Raw genomic sequence first — 16824 nt, 5'->3', positions numbered from 1 at the left:
ATCAGGAGAGACAACGTGCATTTGTAAGTAAAAATATAAAGCAGTTACATAAAAATACAGGTAGGGTGGGAGGGCACCAGCTATTGGGTATGGGGGTTGTAGAGAAGAAAAGGATTTTTATAGAAGATGATGTACTTCCGGAAGGAAAAGAAGATTCCAGTGGGCATGGGAGGAGGCACCAGGCACGAAGGACGACCAGTGCAAAAGCGTGGGGATAGAAGGAGTGTCATGGGTGAGGAAAAGAGAGGAAGCCAGTTTGGCTGGAAAGAGGAGTCCAGGCAGGAGAAACATGTATAACGAGCTTGGAAGGATGGGTTGGAGCCAGGTCATGAAGGGCTTGAGAAGACAAACAGAGGAGCTTATTTTTTTCTCTTAGAGACAATAAGTAGGAAGACACTGGAATTGATCAGGGGAGTGCTATGATTATCAGATTAGAGTTGACAGAAACCACTTTGGTAGATGTGTCAGAGGACATATTAGAGTTCAGAGCCTGGAGGTGACAGGGAGACTAATTCACTTTTTTTTTTTCTTGACAAAACTACTCAGAGCTAGAAGGAATTTGATAGATCTTTAAGACCAACTGCCTTATTTTACAGACAAGGAAACTGAGGTTCAATGAAATAAAACGACACATCCAAGCTTTCATAGGTAGGACTAGGATTTGAAGCCAGGCCCTCCTTACCAAAGCTGGCATTTTTTTTTTCATTTTTTCTAGTTTTTAGTCCTGACTTTTTTTTTTATTATTAGATGGCAAGATCCTTAGATCATATGATCACAGATTTAAAGGGGCAGAAAGGGACTACAGAAGTCCAATCCCCTCACTCTACAAATGATTCATTTGCCTGTGGTTACATAGGTCCTAAGTAGCAAAGCCTGGATTATAATTTACGTGGCTCATGGATTTACATAGAGTAGGTATGCAATAAATGTTTGTGGAGCTGAATGTCAAACACATCTATCCAGGTCCAGATGCCACACCTATTCAAAGAACTCAAACTGTGGAACTTTGGGAGTGGAATAGGGAGAGCTAAAGACCAGGGCCTATAATTTCTAATTGGTTTTTCTCTCTTCTGGCTTCCAAAGTGACGGGTGTTGAATGCAGACATCTGAAGGGGCTACCTGATTTTGATCCCAACTGATCCCATAATTGGAGCAGATCCAAACTGGTTTCCCCATTGCTGAACCTGGAACCCAAGCCTACTGTTCTGACCAGATGTCACCCCTCCCCACCAGCCTCCCCCAACCTTTGCTATGGACTTTTGGTTGTTATACAAAACAACTTATGTAACAGCTTCTTGAGACTGTGCCTCCCATGAGATTCCCTCCCTGTTTAAATGTATTTAACTCTTTCCCCCTCCCTCCCCCACCCTTCTTGGGCATTCCTGCACTCAGGTACTGTGTGACGGCCCTGGATTGCAATTGCCTTGCCTCAGTTTAAAGACCCTGGTTTTTGCTGTTTGTCAGTCTTCTTTAATTCAGGTTGAGAGGGAGGGGGCTTGTGCAAACGAGCAAAGCTGATGTTCCTCCCAAAAGAGTCTTGTCAATAGGTATACAACTCTCACAAGTACAGTTTTGAAAGGCTGGATATTAGCATTTTGCTACCTCTATAAACAAGTGATTTAGGGAGGACAGAGACAAGATGGCAGAGTGAAAGCAGCGACTTGCTTGAGCTCTCTCCCAAACCCCTCCAAATACTTGTAAAAATGGCTCTAAACAAATTCTAGAGCAGCAGAACGCACAAAAAGACAGAATGAAACAAATTTCCAGCCCAAGACAACCTGGATGATTGACCGGAAAGATCTATCGCACTGGGTGGGGAGAGGAACGCAGTCTGGTGCGGGTGCACAGGCCTCAACAAACCTGGAGCAGGGCTCAGAGGACTGAATCGCCGGCAGCTGTGGTGGTTTCCACACTTCTCAACCCACGAATGCCAAACACAACTTAGAAGGTCAGTAGGAAAAGTCTGTGTCTGCAGGTGAGAGAGAAGGACTGGTTCCCAGCTCTAATCCCTGAGCGAGGCCCTGAGACAGTGGCTGCCTCCAGAGCTTCCAGCCCACAGACTGAGGGGCAATTGAGTAGCTCATCAGAGGGGGATTGCAGGGATCTCTTTGCTGGTGCAGGATTCTCTTGCTTTGCCCATGCTTGGATCTGGGTCACAGTTCTGGGTGGTGGTCCTGGGGTGAAGAGGAGCGCTGGCATGGTGGAGCTTGTAGTGGCTGTAAAGGGAGAATCCTCCTCACAGTTCCAAGACAGAAAAGAGTGCTTGTGGTCACTCATAGACCAGAGCACAAGCCAGGAAAGGAGCACCTTGGAAGTTCTGAAAATTTATAGGTCCCTGGAAGTATCTCTGAAAACAACTGCACAAAACCCCCGAAGCTTGGGACAGTACATTCTCCACACTGGAAGCAGACTCTTACCTTAACAAAGAGTTTAAAACTCAAGTAATTGGCCAGGATCATGAGCAAGCAGCACAAAAAGAGTCAGACTATATTATCTTACTTTGGTGAAAAAGAAGATCAAAATATACAACTAGAAGAAGACAACAAAGTCAAAGCTCCTACATCCAAAGCCTCCAAAAAAATATAAATCAGTCTCAGGCCTTGGAAGAGCTCAAAAAGGATTTTGAGAAGCAAGTAAGGGAAGTAGAGGAAAAACTGGGAAGAGAAATGAGAGTGATGCAAGAAAATCATGAAAAACAAGTCAACAGCTTGCTAAAGGAGACCCAAAAAAATACCGAAGAAAATAACACCTTAAAAAATAGCCTACCCAAATGGCAAAGAGTCCAAAAAGCCAATGAGGAGAAGAATGCCTTAAAAAGCAAAACTGGCCAAATGGAAAAGGAAGTCCAAAAGCTTACTGGAGAAACTACTTCCTTAAAAATTGGAATGGAGCAATTGGAAGCTAGTGACTTCATGAGAAATCAAGACACTGTAAAACAAATCCAAAAGAATGAAAAAATAGAAAACAATGTGAATTATCTCATTGGAAAAACAACTGACCTGGAAAATAGATCCAGAAGAGAGACTTTTAAAATTATTGGACTATCTGAAAGCCATGATCAAAAACAGAGCCTAGACATCATCTTTCAAGAAATTATTAAGGAAAACTGCCCTGATATTTTAGAACCAGAGGGCAAAATAGAAATTGAAAAAATCCATCGATCTCCTCCTGAAAGAGTTCCCCAAAGGAAAACTCCTAGGAATAATGTAGCCAAATTCCAGAGTTCCCAGGTCAAGCAGAAAATATTTCAAGCAGCCAGAAAGAAACATTCAAGTATTGTGGAAACACAACAAAAGATAACACAAGATTTAGCAGCTTCTATATTAAGAGACCGCAGGGCATTGGAATATAATATTCTGGAGGGCAAAGGGGATAGGATTACAACCAAGAATCACCTACCTAGCAAAACTGAGCATAATCCTTCAGGGGAAAAAAATAGATATTCAATGAAATAGAGGACTTTCAAGAATTCTTGATGAAAAGACCAGAGCTGAATAGAAAATTTAACTTTCAGATAAAAGACTCAAGAGAAACATGAAGAGGTAAACAGGAAAGAAAAATCATAAGAGACTTATTAAGGTTGAACTGTTTACATTCTGCATGGAAAGATGATATCTGTAACTCATGAGTCCTTTATCAGTATTAGAGTAGTTGGAGGGAAAATTATATGTATGTATAGGTAGATAGATGATAGATAGATAGATAGATAGATAGATAGATAGATAGATAGATAGAGGGTACAGCGTGAGTTGAAGATGAAGGGGTGGGTAGGGAGAGAAGGAGAAAGGGAGAGGTAGAATGGGGTAAATTATCTCACATAAAACAGACAAGAAAAGGCTTTTACAGTGGGGGGGAAACGGAGGAAGGTGAATGAGTGAATCTTATTCTCATCGGACTTGGCTTAATTAGAGAATAACATACACACTCAATTGGGTATGGAAATCTATGTTACCCTACAGGAAAAGGGGGGGGGGGAGAAAGGGGACAAGAGAGTAGGAGGATAATGGGGGGGCACATTAGGGGAGGGGGTAATCAGAAGCAAACACCTTTTAGGAGAGACAGGGTCAAAAGAGAGAATAGAATAAATGGGGGCAGGATAGGATTAAGGGAAATAGAGTTAGTTTTTCACAACATGACTACTATGGAAGTGTTTTACATGACTACCCATGTATAACCCATATCAAGTTGCTTGCCTTCTCAATGAGGGTGGGTGGGGAGGGAGCAAGGGAGAAAATTTGGAACCCAAAGTTTTAAAAACAAAAGTTTAAAAAAGTTGTTTTGATATGCAACTGGGAAATAAGATATACAGGAAATTGGGTTTAGAAATCTATCCTGCCCTACAGAAAATTGAAGGGGAAAGGGATAAGAAAAGGAGGGGAGAGATAGGCAGATTAGGAGAAGGGGTATTCAGAATGCATGCCTTCTTGGAGTGGAGGGAGGAACAAGATGGGGAGAAAATTTGGAAGTCAAAATCTTGTGGAAGTGGATGTTGAAAACTAAAAATAAATTAATTAATTTTTAAAAAAATGTTGATTGACCTAAAAAAAAACAAAACAAAAACCAAAAAAAAAAAAACCTCCAAGTGATTTAGGGTTGCTAGTCATCACAAGTTCTCAGGGAAAATTTCAGCCTAGGAAGTATTTTAAACTCCAGAGAGTCTAGTCATACAGATTATCTATCCCATTGCAGATCACAGTCTCTCACCTTTGTCACTGTTTTGCTTCTCCAGAATGTATTCCTTTAATTTCTTTAGGCCTGAGTTTCCTCCTCTTTCATTGAATATATCTGAGATCCCTTACAGCTCTAAATCTGATTCTATGATCTTTATCCTCATGAAGATGAAAGGGCCATCAATCTCTTCCACACCATTTATTCCCTACTGTAGCTTTACTTCCCTTACGTCTGTCTTGGCTCAATAGTTAGTCTTTTCAACAAGGGATTATCCACCATCAGTCAATATCTTGTCCCGTTGTCCATCTGTCATTCCCACTTTATCAATCCCCAATCTTTGATCATCCCTAGAGTCAGAAAGACTCATCTTCCTGAGTTCAGATCTGGCTTCAGACACTAGCTGTATATGGGAAAGCTTTAGAGGTTAGGCTTCCGCAGCAGACCACAGGAAGTCTGAGGACTTAAAAGATCTTGCAGGTAGTTCCTCAACCAATCAGAAAGCGCCTCAAACATTTTGCAAAACTACTGGTCCTTAAGAAAGAGCCCTGCAGGCTAAACCATCAAGGAAAGAGCAAAGGCTTTTCTCCACTGCTTAATAAGCTTATTGAATATTAACTGACACACCCCAAGGGCAGAGAGAGCTGCCACTTTTGAATATGATCCAGGTGGGGTGACATGTCAAGGAGCACTATGGGTTGAGTGTATAAGGAAGATTGTAACCTGGAAGGGCTAGGACCAATCCTAGCTCAGATGGGAGTAGCAGGATCATACTAACAGTATAAAAGCTGGCTCTCCCTTCAGGGGGGTGCACCTAATTCTTGCAAGAACCATAATAAATGATTCTTCTTTCACTTTGCACTTAATTTCGTTACTGAGAGTGATACTCCACTTGGCATTGTAACTGGGAAAGCAACGGGCTGAGGCAGCTGTCCTGGGCTAAATTCAAATCTGGATTCAGACACATCCTAGCTAGCGGTGTAACCCTGGGCTAGTCACTTAATCTCTGTCTGTCTCAGTTTCCTCAACTGGAAAAAGGAGATCATAAGGCTGTTGTGAGGATCAAATGAGATATTTGTACTGCTTAGCATAGTGCCTGACACATAGTAGGTGCTTAATAAATGCTTATTCTTTCCCCCCACACAGACAACTTTATGTTTGATGCTGTAGTTCAGAGATTCCCAAACTTATTTGTCCTACCACTCCCTTTTCAAAAAAAATTTACTCAGTGCCCCCCTGGAAATCTACTTTCTTTAACCCTTTAACTTTTTAAAAATTTGTGTCACTTCAAAAGAATATGAAATACATATTTTTTAAAATGACACAAATTTAATTATGTATTGTAAATTTGTGGGTTTTTTCCTGCATTGAAATTTTGATGATGCAATATTTCATCATGTAACAACTTAGTATTATATCATAAACAAGTCATTATATGCACATATTCCTGCATATGAACACTGGACTTCCCAACAATGTGAGACAAGCTCACCTGCCAACACTTGCTTGTTAAAACTTGTTAGCTGACTTGACCACTGATGAGTTATAACTTGGGTTTTATGTGTTTATTTGGAAAATAACGTAATAATCACTACAACTTTAACTCTGTTACACAACAGATGAAACACTTATGAATGGTTTTTCAAAATTTTCTTATCTTCTCCCCTTTCCTTATGCTTCCACTGCCCCCTTATTTTTATTCAATGCCCCCCAATTGCACTAGAGTCTACCACCCCTCTCATTTCAGCACCCCCCAGGGGGCAGTATCACCCACTTTGGGAACCTATTCCAGCTAATTGTAGACAATGGGGTTTACTGAGTAGGGGAAAGACATGGGCAGGCCCTTGCTTTAAGAAAAGCACTGTGGGAAATGAATTAAATTGGGAAGAAACTAATTAGAATAGAAGTTCTTAACCTAGGGTCTATGATTTAATTTGCTGACTATATTTTGGTATAATTGCTTTCTTTTGTAATCCAATGGACTTTGTGCATTTAAAAATAAAATTCTGAAAAAGTGTCCATAGTTTTCACCAGACTACCAAAAGGGGTCCATGGCATAAAAAAAGGTTAAGGACCCATCCAGGTGAGGTAATGAGAGCCTACATTAGGGTGGTAGCTATGGAACTGTGTACAACACAAGAGATGTTGTGATGTTAGAAATAACAAGATATAACAACAGACTGGACAAGTAGGGTGAGAGTGAGGAGTCAAAGATAACACCACCGTGGGGAGTCTGAGTGACTGGAACAATAGCTGTGCCCTACATAGTACATAATAGGAAAATTTGGAAGTAGGAGGGTTTGGGAAGCTTTAAACATCAGACAATGTTTTATTTATTTATTTATTTATTTTATTCTAGAGATAGTCAACCAGTCAGTCAATAAACACTTATTCAGCACCTATTATGTGCCAGGCAATGAGCTAAGCTCTGGGGATACAGACAGTCCTTGCCTCAGTGACTCACAAAATACATTAAAAGAAATTGAGAGGAGGTGGGGCAGGTAGGTGGCGAAGTGGAGCACTGGCCCTAGAGTAAGGAGGACCTAAGTTCAAATCCGCTTCAGACATTTGATACTTACTGGCTGTATGATCCTAGGCAAATCACCCTCATTGCCTTGCCAAAAAAAAAAAAAAGAAAGAAACTGAAAGGAGGAGTGGGGAGGGGTGAGAGGGAGCATACTGGCTGAAAGGGACAAGGGCCTGATGAGGTGCCTGCCTTGGGTCTCCTCCTAAAATAGAGGATCTTGGGGGAGTTCTCCTATTCCCACCTTCTACGGTTGCCAATCATAGGGGCCCAGGGTGTAGAGGGTACTGAATGTGTGTGAGTTTCAGAGACCATTTGATCTTTCAGGAAGGTGAGCTTCTAGAGACAATGGAGCACCCAGGTGGGAAGTGAAGACTATAAGGTGTCATTAAAAGTTCTTCAGGTGGGGTTGATACCTTAGGAATATCAATTGAATTGCTAGACTTGGATCCCCACTCCCTTCTGGACTTTGTCTTTCAGAATTCTTATCTTCTTTCAAGGCTCAGCTCAGCTGTCACCTTCCCACCAAATTCCTTCCTAACTCTTCCCTCATCCATCAATTAAGTTAGTGCTCACTCCATCAAATTACCTTCATTTATATATGCCTGTACATGCCATGTCTCCTTAGTGAAATGTAAATTTCTGGAAGTCAAGGACCTGTTTTCATTTTTGTCTCGGTGATTCACCTAGGACAATTCCTTGCAATAGTACTTACTTATGGTACTTAATTATTGTTAAAGTGAAGGGCTTGAAGTCTGTCAGTCTAAGAAATGAAGCTCTTACAACTTCTTTTATGGGGGGGGAAGGCTCAGGTATAGGGAGAGAAGACAGATGAAAAGGATAAGTTAAAGTGGAAAGATCAGCTGAACAGATAATCAGTCTCAGATTTTATCAGACAATTCTGACCTTTACAAGTATTTCACTCAATCCAAGGAGGGTTCTTTTAAAAGGTCATGACAGATAACTTCAGTTCAGAAATCATGCACTTCTCCCTCTCAATCACATTTTAATGTTGTGTTTTCCATTGTGCAAACAGGAAAGCTAAGGAATAAAATAACCTCTGTTGTTAAATAACGGTGGTCTTAAGGCAAGTTAAAATTTTAGAGCTAGGATCTTAGGGATCATTTTGTCCAATCTCTCATTTTGTAGTTGAGGAAACTGAAGTCTAGAGAGGTTGATGAACCTTGCCAGAAATTAGCTGTTATATCCGGTGCAAGTTGCCTACCTTTCTGGGCTTCCATTTCTTCATCTGTAAAAGGAGAGGACTGGACTAAACGGTCTCCAAGGTCCCTTCCTATTCTAACATTCTATTACATATAATAGTTGTAGGGTTGAATTGGGGCATTACTGAAGGACAAGAGACTAAGTGTTAGCTGTTGAATTTGAATTTATCTTTGTATCTCCTCTCACAGCTGGCTGAGAGCCTTGCTTGGTATAAAGATGACGGGATTTGGATTTTAGAAGATCTGAGCTCCAATGCTAGCTCTGCTACTTGCTACAGTAGTGCTTTGGGGAAGATCCTTTCCTCTCTTTAAGCCTATAAAATGAGAGAGGGTGGCGGTTGGATTAGATGATTCCTAAAATCCCTTTCAGCTCTAAATCAAAATTCCTATGCATACTGGGTCCTGAATAAATACTTGCTGAATAAAAGAATGAATGAACAAATATAGAAGAGGAAAGGAAAGGTAGGAATTCAATTCTACATTTATGTGCAAAAAAACAAATTCCCAATACCCTACTAACCTCGAAATACAAAGACGTGTTCGCAAGTAAACACAAACGATATACAATGTAATGCAAAGTGTTGATAAATGAAAGGAAAAGGAAAGGACTCATTTTAGCTACTGGGTGGCACCAAATTGATTCTTTGAAGGAAGCTAGGGATTTTAGCAGGCAGAGGGGAAGAAGACTATTCTAGACTGGAGGAACTGGCCAGTACTTGTGCAAAGGTTCAGAGAAGGGAGGTGGAATATGTTGTATTGTGAGACCGGTGAGTGAGTTAGGGGGGTGGTTAACTATAGCTAGCAGGCCTTTACAGTAGGACGGAGAGATTGCGAAGGGAAATAATATTAAGCAAGAATGCGGAAGTGATTTGATTTAGGGACCGAAGTAAGGGAAGAAGACTGATGGGAAGTGTAGGGGGGGAAAAGAGATTGCTGTACAAACTGTTAAGGAGCTTAAGGCAGGGAGGAGGAGAAGCTGGGGGTGGGGAGTAGAATCCAGGGATAGTCCTAGGAGGAGGAAGAGGAGAAGAGAGGAAGAGGAGGCAGGGATAAGCCTAATGGAGGAGGAAGAAGAGGAAGAGAAGCCAGAGACAGTCCTCGGAGAAGCCAGGAATACTTATAGAGGGAGGAGGGAGAGAAAGGGGAGGAGACAGGAGGAGGAGCCTGAGACAGCCCTAGGGGGGAGGAGGAGGAGGAGCCCGGGAGGCGGAGGGAGGAAGAGAAGCCACAGACGGTCCTCGGAGGAGAAGCCAGGAATAGTTATAGAGGGAGGAGGGAGGAGGAGCCAGAGACAGCGCTAGGGGGAGGAGAGGAGGAGGGGCCCGGGAGGCGGAGGGAGGAGGGGCCTCGGTGGGTGCTCCATGTTGTTCCGCACGCTGCTCCGGGTCCTGCGGCAGCGGTGGCACCGCTACAAATACCGGTTCGTGCCCTGGATCGCACTCAACCTGAGCCAGAACCGGAGGTGAGGACGGTGCTCCTCCCAGCAGGGCCCCTCACCCTCGGGCCGGCCCGGCAGAGCCCTGCTCCTGCTGCGCGCCTGCCCCGCGCTGCTCGGCTCTGGGCGGGCCGGGCGCGCGCGCGTGCTGGGAGCTCCTGCCTGAGGACGGGATCCGAGTCTGAGCGCCCGGGGCTTGGGAGGGAGGGGAGGGGAGGGGAGAGGGGGAGGGGACGTGGGCGGGGCTGGCGCGGGCTTGGGGCGGGGCGGGCTCTCCCTGCGAGCTCCGGGGAGTCCTCGACTTCCTGGCTGCGCTTTCTTTCCTGCGCTTAGGATCTTGCACTTAGAACTGTGTTTGTTTTTGGTTTTGAGTTTTTATTATTTAGTATAAAGAATTACTTTTGGGGAGGGGAAAAGGGGGAAAGAGACAATGGAAAACGTAGGGGATGTAAAAACAGATAACAATAAATAAAATGTTGGAAGATTAAATAAAATGAAATGTATTTTAAAAGATTTTGAAAATAAAACTTTAAATTTATTTTAACTATTTTGAAAATAAAACTTTGACTTTAAATTTTATTTTAAAGGTTTTGAAAATAAAACCTTGACTTTAAATTTTTAAAAAATAAAAATGTGTTTTAAGAAAAGCTTTGGAGCTGAAAGAGACATCTAAATCCAATGTCTCATTTTACAGATGAGGAAACTGAGGCCCAGGGAAGCTTAGTGACTTGATGGGAGGTCTGGCGAATAAAGTGGCCGAGCCTGGATTAGAACCTGTATCGAGTTCTGTGTTTTTGTACTGCTCCGATGCCTCCTCTAGACCCCTCCAGGTGTGTGACATGAAAGGTTTTGACAGCAGCAAGCTTCCAGCTAGAAGACTGCAATCCAACAATCCCTTCCCGCCTTGGTTTGGGAGGATAATAACAGCATTAAACAGCTAAGTTTGTATCTCGATATGCGAATCACTTCCTTGAAGCAAGCTAGGGAATTACTCTCCCAGTTTTACAGATGGTGGGGAAGGAGGCTTAGGAAGGTGGAGTTATTTTCCCAGTTCCAATAATAACAACTCACTAGTGCCTTAAGGTTTGTAGGGTGCCTTCACCTCATTTGTGCTCACAAGAACCCAGTGAGGCAGGCAGACGGTGCAATTGTTAGGGGAACCTGTGACTGAGAACTTGAGTAACTTGTCCATCACACAGTAAATATTAGGACTTTGCATCAGACCTTATCTCTCCTGGCACTATATTGAATCTCTTTTTGGGGGGAGAAGGGGAAGAGGGATGTTATATTTTATTGCTGTTGCCTTTGGTTGTTTTACCCTAGTCATCCTTCTTCTTCCCCACCGGAATTTTTCCTCATCTTCAAAAGAACTTCAGGGTAGAGGAGGGAGAATTTGCATTTCAGTGAACAGGAAACCAAATCTGAGGAGTCTTGGGCTCTGCCACTGACCAGCAAAGTCAGAATCACAATTTTGGAATTTCTTCCTCAAAAAAAGGCACTGCTTTCTTCTACAAATAGAAAAATAACAGCTAGCCTAAATAATAAATTTGGCAATTATGCAGATTCAAGGCTGTATTTTTAAAAATCTGATCCAGTAAATATTTATTAAGCACCTACTATGTGCTAAGCAACAGGAATACAATTAATTAAAAAGTACCTGCCCTCTGGAAGCTTACAGCCTAATAGGGAGACACAACACAAAAGGAAGTAACCTATACACATAAGCTCATATCTGAGAAAAACCTATTTAAAATATGATCATAGGATAGAGTTGGGAAGGATTTTAAAGTTCATTTATTTACTGCAACCCTTTCTTCCCATTTTACTTATGACAAAGCTGAGGTCTGGAGAGATTAATGAACTTGATGAAATTCACAAGCCCATCACCTACCCTAAAATCAACATTGGAGTTGTATAACTCTTATACTAGAGACATAAATCCATAAAGGCAAATTAAACAAGCTATTTGGAGAAATAGAAACATTTCTTCACTCTTTGACAAAAACTGCTGGGAAAACTGGAAAAGAGTATGGCAGAAACTAGACATAGACCAAAATCTCACACCATATACCAAAATAAAGTCAGAATGGGTTTGTGATTTAGATGTAAAGGCTGATACTATAAGCAAACTGGAAGAGTAAGAAATAGTTTACCTATCAGATTTATGGAAAACAGAAGCTAATTCATGACCAAACAGGAGACAGAGAATATTACGAAATGCAAAATGGATAACTCTGATTACGTTAAATTGAAAAGTTTTTGCACAAACAAAGCCAATGCAACCAAGATTAGAAGGAAAATAGAAAATTGGGAAGGAATTTTTACAACCAGTCTCTTATAAGGGCCCCATTTCTAAAATATATAGAGAATTAAGTCAAATTTATAACAATACATGTCATTCCCCAATTGATAAATGATCAAAGGATATGAACAGGCAGTTCTCAGATGAAGAAATTAAAGCCATCTATAGTCGTAAGAAATACAAACATTTCTAACTAGTGATAAAAGATTGGAACTAGTGCTGTGTTAGATTTTATTGAATAATTTGTTAGTCAAATCGAAGAAATAAGCTGAATGAAAATGAAATCAAATTGGGCAGCTAGATGGCACAGTGGATAGAATGCTGAGCCTGGAGTCAGGAAGATTCAACTGCCTTAGTTCATGTCTGGCCTCAGACACTAGCAAGTAACCCTGGGTGAGTCACCCTGTTGGCCTCATCTGTAAAATAAGCTAGAGAAGGAAATGCAAACCACTCCAGTATCTTTGCCAAGAAAACCACAAATGGGGCCATGAAGAATTGAATACGACTGAAAAACAATGAAATCAATCAATTAACGTTGAGTAAGCACCCACAGTGTGAGAGAACTGTTAAGTTCTAGTAACTTGCAGGGCGGCTAGATGGTGCAGTGGATAGAACACCAGGCTTGGAGTCAGGAAGATTCATCTTCCAGAGTTAAAATCTCCCAGACACTTACTGGCTGTGTGACCCTGGATAAGTCACTTAACCCTGTTTGTCTCAGTTTCCTCATCTGTCAAATGACCTGGAGAAGGAAATGGCAAACCACTCTATCTTTGCCAAGACAACTCCAAGTTGGACATGACTGAAACAATTGAACAATAACAACCCACAGATACTGTTTAACTTCTGTCTTTTACAAATTGAGTGGAGTTTTTGCTTTGCCTCAGATAAATTTAATGAATTTATACACTTGAAGTCTTAGGCAGGAATTATTTACCTGCCTTGCAGAAAGGAAAAGACAAAATCTAGAAATTAGTTTAACCTCCCCAAAGTCGAGCAGATAGAAGTGGGAAAGAATAGGGTGAAATTGTTTGGCTAGCATACTTTAGTACTTTGAAAAAGTCTGTGATTTCATTGGGCACTCATTCTACCAACACAAAATGTGATATCATCAAGACTTCACAGTTTGTGGTGGAAAATTTCATTGCTTTGAGACCAAGCATCTGGTCATGAGCATCTCCATACCTAGTTAAACAGGTCTTCAGAACACATACACCATAGAGTCCACTGCCAAACTTGTCCCCAGTGAGTTTCCAGCTCTGTATGGCACCTTTCAGGACTTCCAGAAGAGGAGGTAAAGAGTCGTGGAAAGGAAACAAGTCTTAAGAGTCAGAGAATCTGGGTTAGAATTCTGGTTCTGCTCCTTACTGCTTGTGCAGTCTTGGGCAAATCATTTTGCTTTTTTTTTTTGAGCCTCAATTTCCCTGTTTGTATAATGGTGTAACCTGGTCCCTGAGTTCTCTTCTACCTCCAAATACAATGGACTAAGGGTCATCTTCATGCTACAAGGAGATATCATAGGTCTCTGAGTTCCTTTCAGGCTCTAGTTCTATGATCCTATGAGTTTATGCATAAATGTGACATCTCTCCCCTGTGCTGAGATTACAACATGTTTATAGAAAGACCTATTGGGATATGAGGATCCCAAGTGGAAAGTGGGAAGTCTCATTTTTAGACCAAGGGGTACTGTTCAATCTAGCTGCAGAGTCAGGCTATTCCAAATAGTTCTAGATGTTATGGCCTTCAAATGCTTGAGCATTTGTTATCTCAGTTCCCAGTTGGGCCCAGTAACCTTAAACCCATCAAAAAAAGTCAAACTTTTTATCAGATGATGGCAATGATTTCCCCTTGGTTCCTGGCAGAGAATAATGAACAGTCATTTTTCCCATTTTTTAGGACCTTGAGATATGTTCCAGAGGACTCCAAAGACAAAATTATTCCAGACGAAGATGTCCTAGGAACATTACTGAAAGTTTTTCAGGCTCTGTTTATAAGTAATTTCAGCAGACAAACAGACATCCTTCTCTTGCTTCCAGAAGCCATTAAATCAAAATATCGGGATTTATTGGTCACTCATCAAAGGACGGAACAGCCCAGATACAACACTCAGCAACAAAAGATCTACAAGCCTGGAGAAGTTCTCTTTAATACATTGGGCTTCAGTATTTCCCGAGAAACTAGTTCATTGATTTCTGCTGGAAAAGGAGTCTTTGTTACCAAAGGATTTGTGCCGAAAGGAACAGTTGTGTCTATGTATCCTGGTACTGACATGTTCGATTACTTACTAATACGCTCTTGATACATAGGAGATGCTTAGTAAATGCTTATTGAATGAATTAAATGAAAGTAGATTTAGTAAAAATGGCTAACACCTGTCCTGAGAGCATTGCCCAGCCTCTATTTTCTATAGATCATCATCCTGGTTTGGAAATTTACTGTGTATTAATAGAGGCAATGGGGTATGCAGTGGTGCCAAACTCAAATATAAATAAATCCCTGCATGCTACATGTTGACTTTTTTTGTTGTTATTCAGTCTTTTTTCACCTGTGTTTGACTCTCTGTGACCCCATTTGGGGTTTTCTTGACAAAGATACAAAAGTGTTTTGCCATTTCCTTCTCCAGTTCCTTTTACTGATGAAGAAACTGAGGCAAACAGAGTTAAATGATTTGCCCAGGGTCACACAGCTTCTAAGTAGTCTTACTGATCCAAACCCAGTACTCTATCTGCTGTGCCACCTCGCTGCCCCAAATTGACTTAGAAAACCACAAATTGGCATTATCTGTGTTGTACTATATTTTTATTTATTTCATTAAACATTTCCCAGGTATACTTTTTTGTTTTGTTTTGTTTTTTCCTTTTTGTGTGAGGCAATTGGGGTTAAGTGACTTGCCCAGGGCACACAGCTAGGAAGTGTCAAGTGTCTGAGGCCAGCTTTGAACTCAGGTCCTCCTGACTCCAGGTACTCTATCCACTGCACCACCTAGCTGCCACCTCACCATCCTCCCCCCTCTTCCTTCAGTACATTGTTTTAGTGTGGTACAGCTGCACTGGGCTTGCAGACCTAGACTCTGGCACCTACCTCTGATACCTACTAGCTGAATGCTTTTGGACAACTCTGTGTCTCAGGAGGCTCCCTAGAGCATGTATACTAAATCACAGAAAAATTGTGAACTGTTTTGATAGAGTTCTAACACTGGGACTTTCCCAGGCTAACTAGATGACGCATCTTTTACATATTAACATGCAACTCAAGTTTGATGCTATAGAACTGAAGTTACTCATAAATAATATTTTGGCATGTTTACTACAGTAAATGTTTTTATTTAGCTTAAATGTACATAGACTCAGGAAAATGTTCTAATTTCTGCACTGGCACATTTGTGTGAGTGACTATTTGGCAGACAGAAAAAGCCACATAAGCTTAGAAAACTACAAGTATAGATAACAGTATGGAAAATAGACTTAACACCTCATGGGTAAGTTAATAGAACTTTCATATTCTTTTTGCAATTAGAAAATTATCAGTTCCAGTGAAAGGCTGTGGACACAGAGGATAGAGGGCTAATCTCTATGGCAGGGAGACCTGAATCTGAGTCCTGCTTCTGACACATGCTAGCCGTGTGGCCCAGGGCGAGTACTTAACTTCTGAGTGTGCCAAACAAGTCTCTCCAGACTCTAAGTTGCAAATTGTCTTATCTGTATCACTTGGAAGGAGTTTCTATACTGTACAGTGACTACAGAATACACCACAGAATATATTTACCTATGGCATTTTCAGTTATTGAAAAAAAAATACTTGAGTGTTTTCTTAAATGATAAACTTTCTCAAAGTTGGAAGTCAGAAAATTTATGTTGATTTTTGTTTATATTCTCTTACTGAAAATGGTGCCTGACCTAGTGCTTTTACAGTTTGCAAGAACCCATAAACATCTCATTTGATCCTCACAAAAGCCTTGAAGTCTATGCTACAGATATTCTTTGCATTGTAGAGATGAGAAAACCAGGGCTTAGAGAGTTAAGTGACTAACCTATGGTTATAGAGTTAGCAAGTGTCAGGGCAGGATTTGAACTTACATCTACTGCTAGCTCCAAAAGTAAGGCTTTTTTTCCCCCCTCTACATCATACTGCTTTTTGGAGGGCAGTTAGATGGTGCAATGGATAGAACAGCAGGCCTGGAGTCAGGAGGACCCGAGTTCAAATCTGGCCTCAAACGCTTACTAGCTGTGTGACCCTGGGCAAGTCACTTAACCCTGTTTGCCTCAGATCCTCATCTGTAAAACGAGTTGGTGAAGGAAATGGCAAACCACTCTGGTATCTTTGCCAAGAAAACCCCATAAGGGGTCATGAAGAGTCAGATACGATTGAACAACAGCTACTGTTTCCTTTCTTCCTTCAAATGAACTAAACTCATTTTTCAAAGGCCTCATAATAGAAACTAAATACTTACCTCTTAAAAATTAGATGTGTAAAAAGACCCCCAAATCTGAAGTTGTTGGTTGCTAAGATAATTGTTTTGTATTGTTGGATTTACAGGTTTAACTGCTGTGTGATGAGACACTTTAACATCTCACAAAGATCTGTCCAGAAATCAGAGAGGATAAAGTTTAATGTTCTAACAATTTTGTTTGTTTGTTTGAGGTAGAGAGGTTAATCTGAAATCCTACCAACAAAG

At 41.2% G+C, this 16824-nt stretch overlaps 1 protein-coding gene across 4 annotated transcripts in view; it reads left to right on the top strand.

Annotated features, from left to right (window-relative positions):
- Positions 1-9741: 9741 nt before the first annotated feature.
- Positions 9742-16824, top strand: part of SETD9 (SET domain containing 9) — a 28150-nt gene continuing 21067 nt past the window's right edge. For 3 of the 4 annotated variants that reach the window (XM_020997482.2, XM_020997465.2, XM_020997517.2), the window contains exons 1-2: positions 9742-9877; positions 14046-14410. In XM_020997482.2, the coding sequence (XP_020853141.1) occupies positions 9777-9877; positions 14046-14410 (466 nt within the window). In that variant the 5' untranslated portion in view covers positions 9742-9776. Of the gene's footprint in view, positions 9878-10544; positions 10681-14045; positions 14411-16824 lie in introns of all 4 variants that reach the window. The other variant, XM_020997507.2, reaches the window with a different exon arrangement.

The sequence above is a fragment of the Phascolarctos cinereus genome, unplaced genomic scaffold (assembly GCF_003287225.1).
Source record: "Phascolarctos cinereus isolate Bilbo 61053 unplaced genomic scaffold, phaCin_HiC Scaffold_4;HRSCAF=312, whole genome shotgun sequence".
NCBI classification, from domain to species: Eukaryota; Metazoa; Chordata; class Mammalia; order Diprotodontia; family Phascolarctidae; genus Phascolarctos; species Phascolarctos cinereus.
This window is presented reverse-complemented; position numbering and strand designations above follow the sequence as displayed.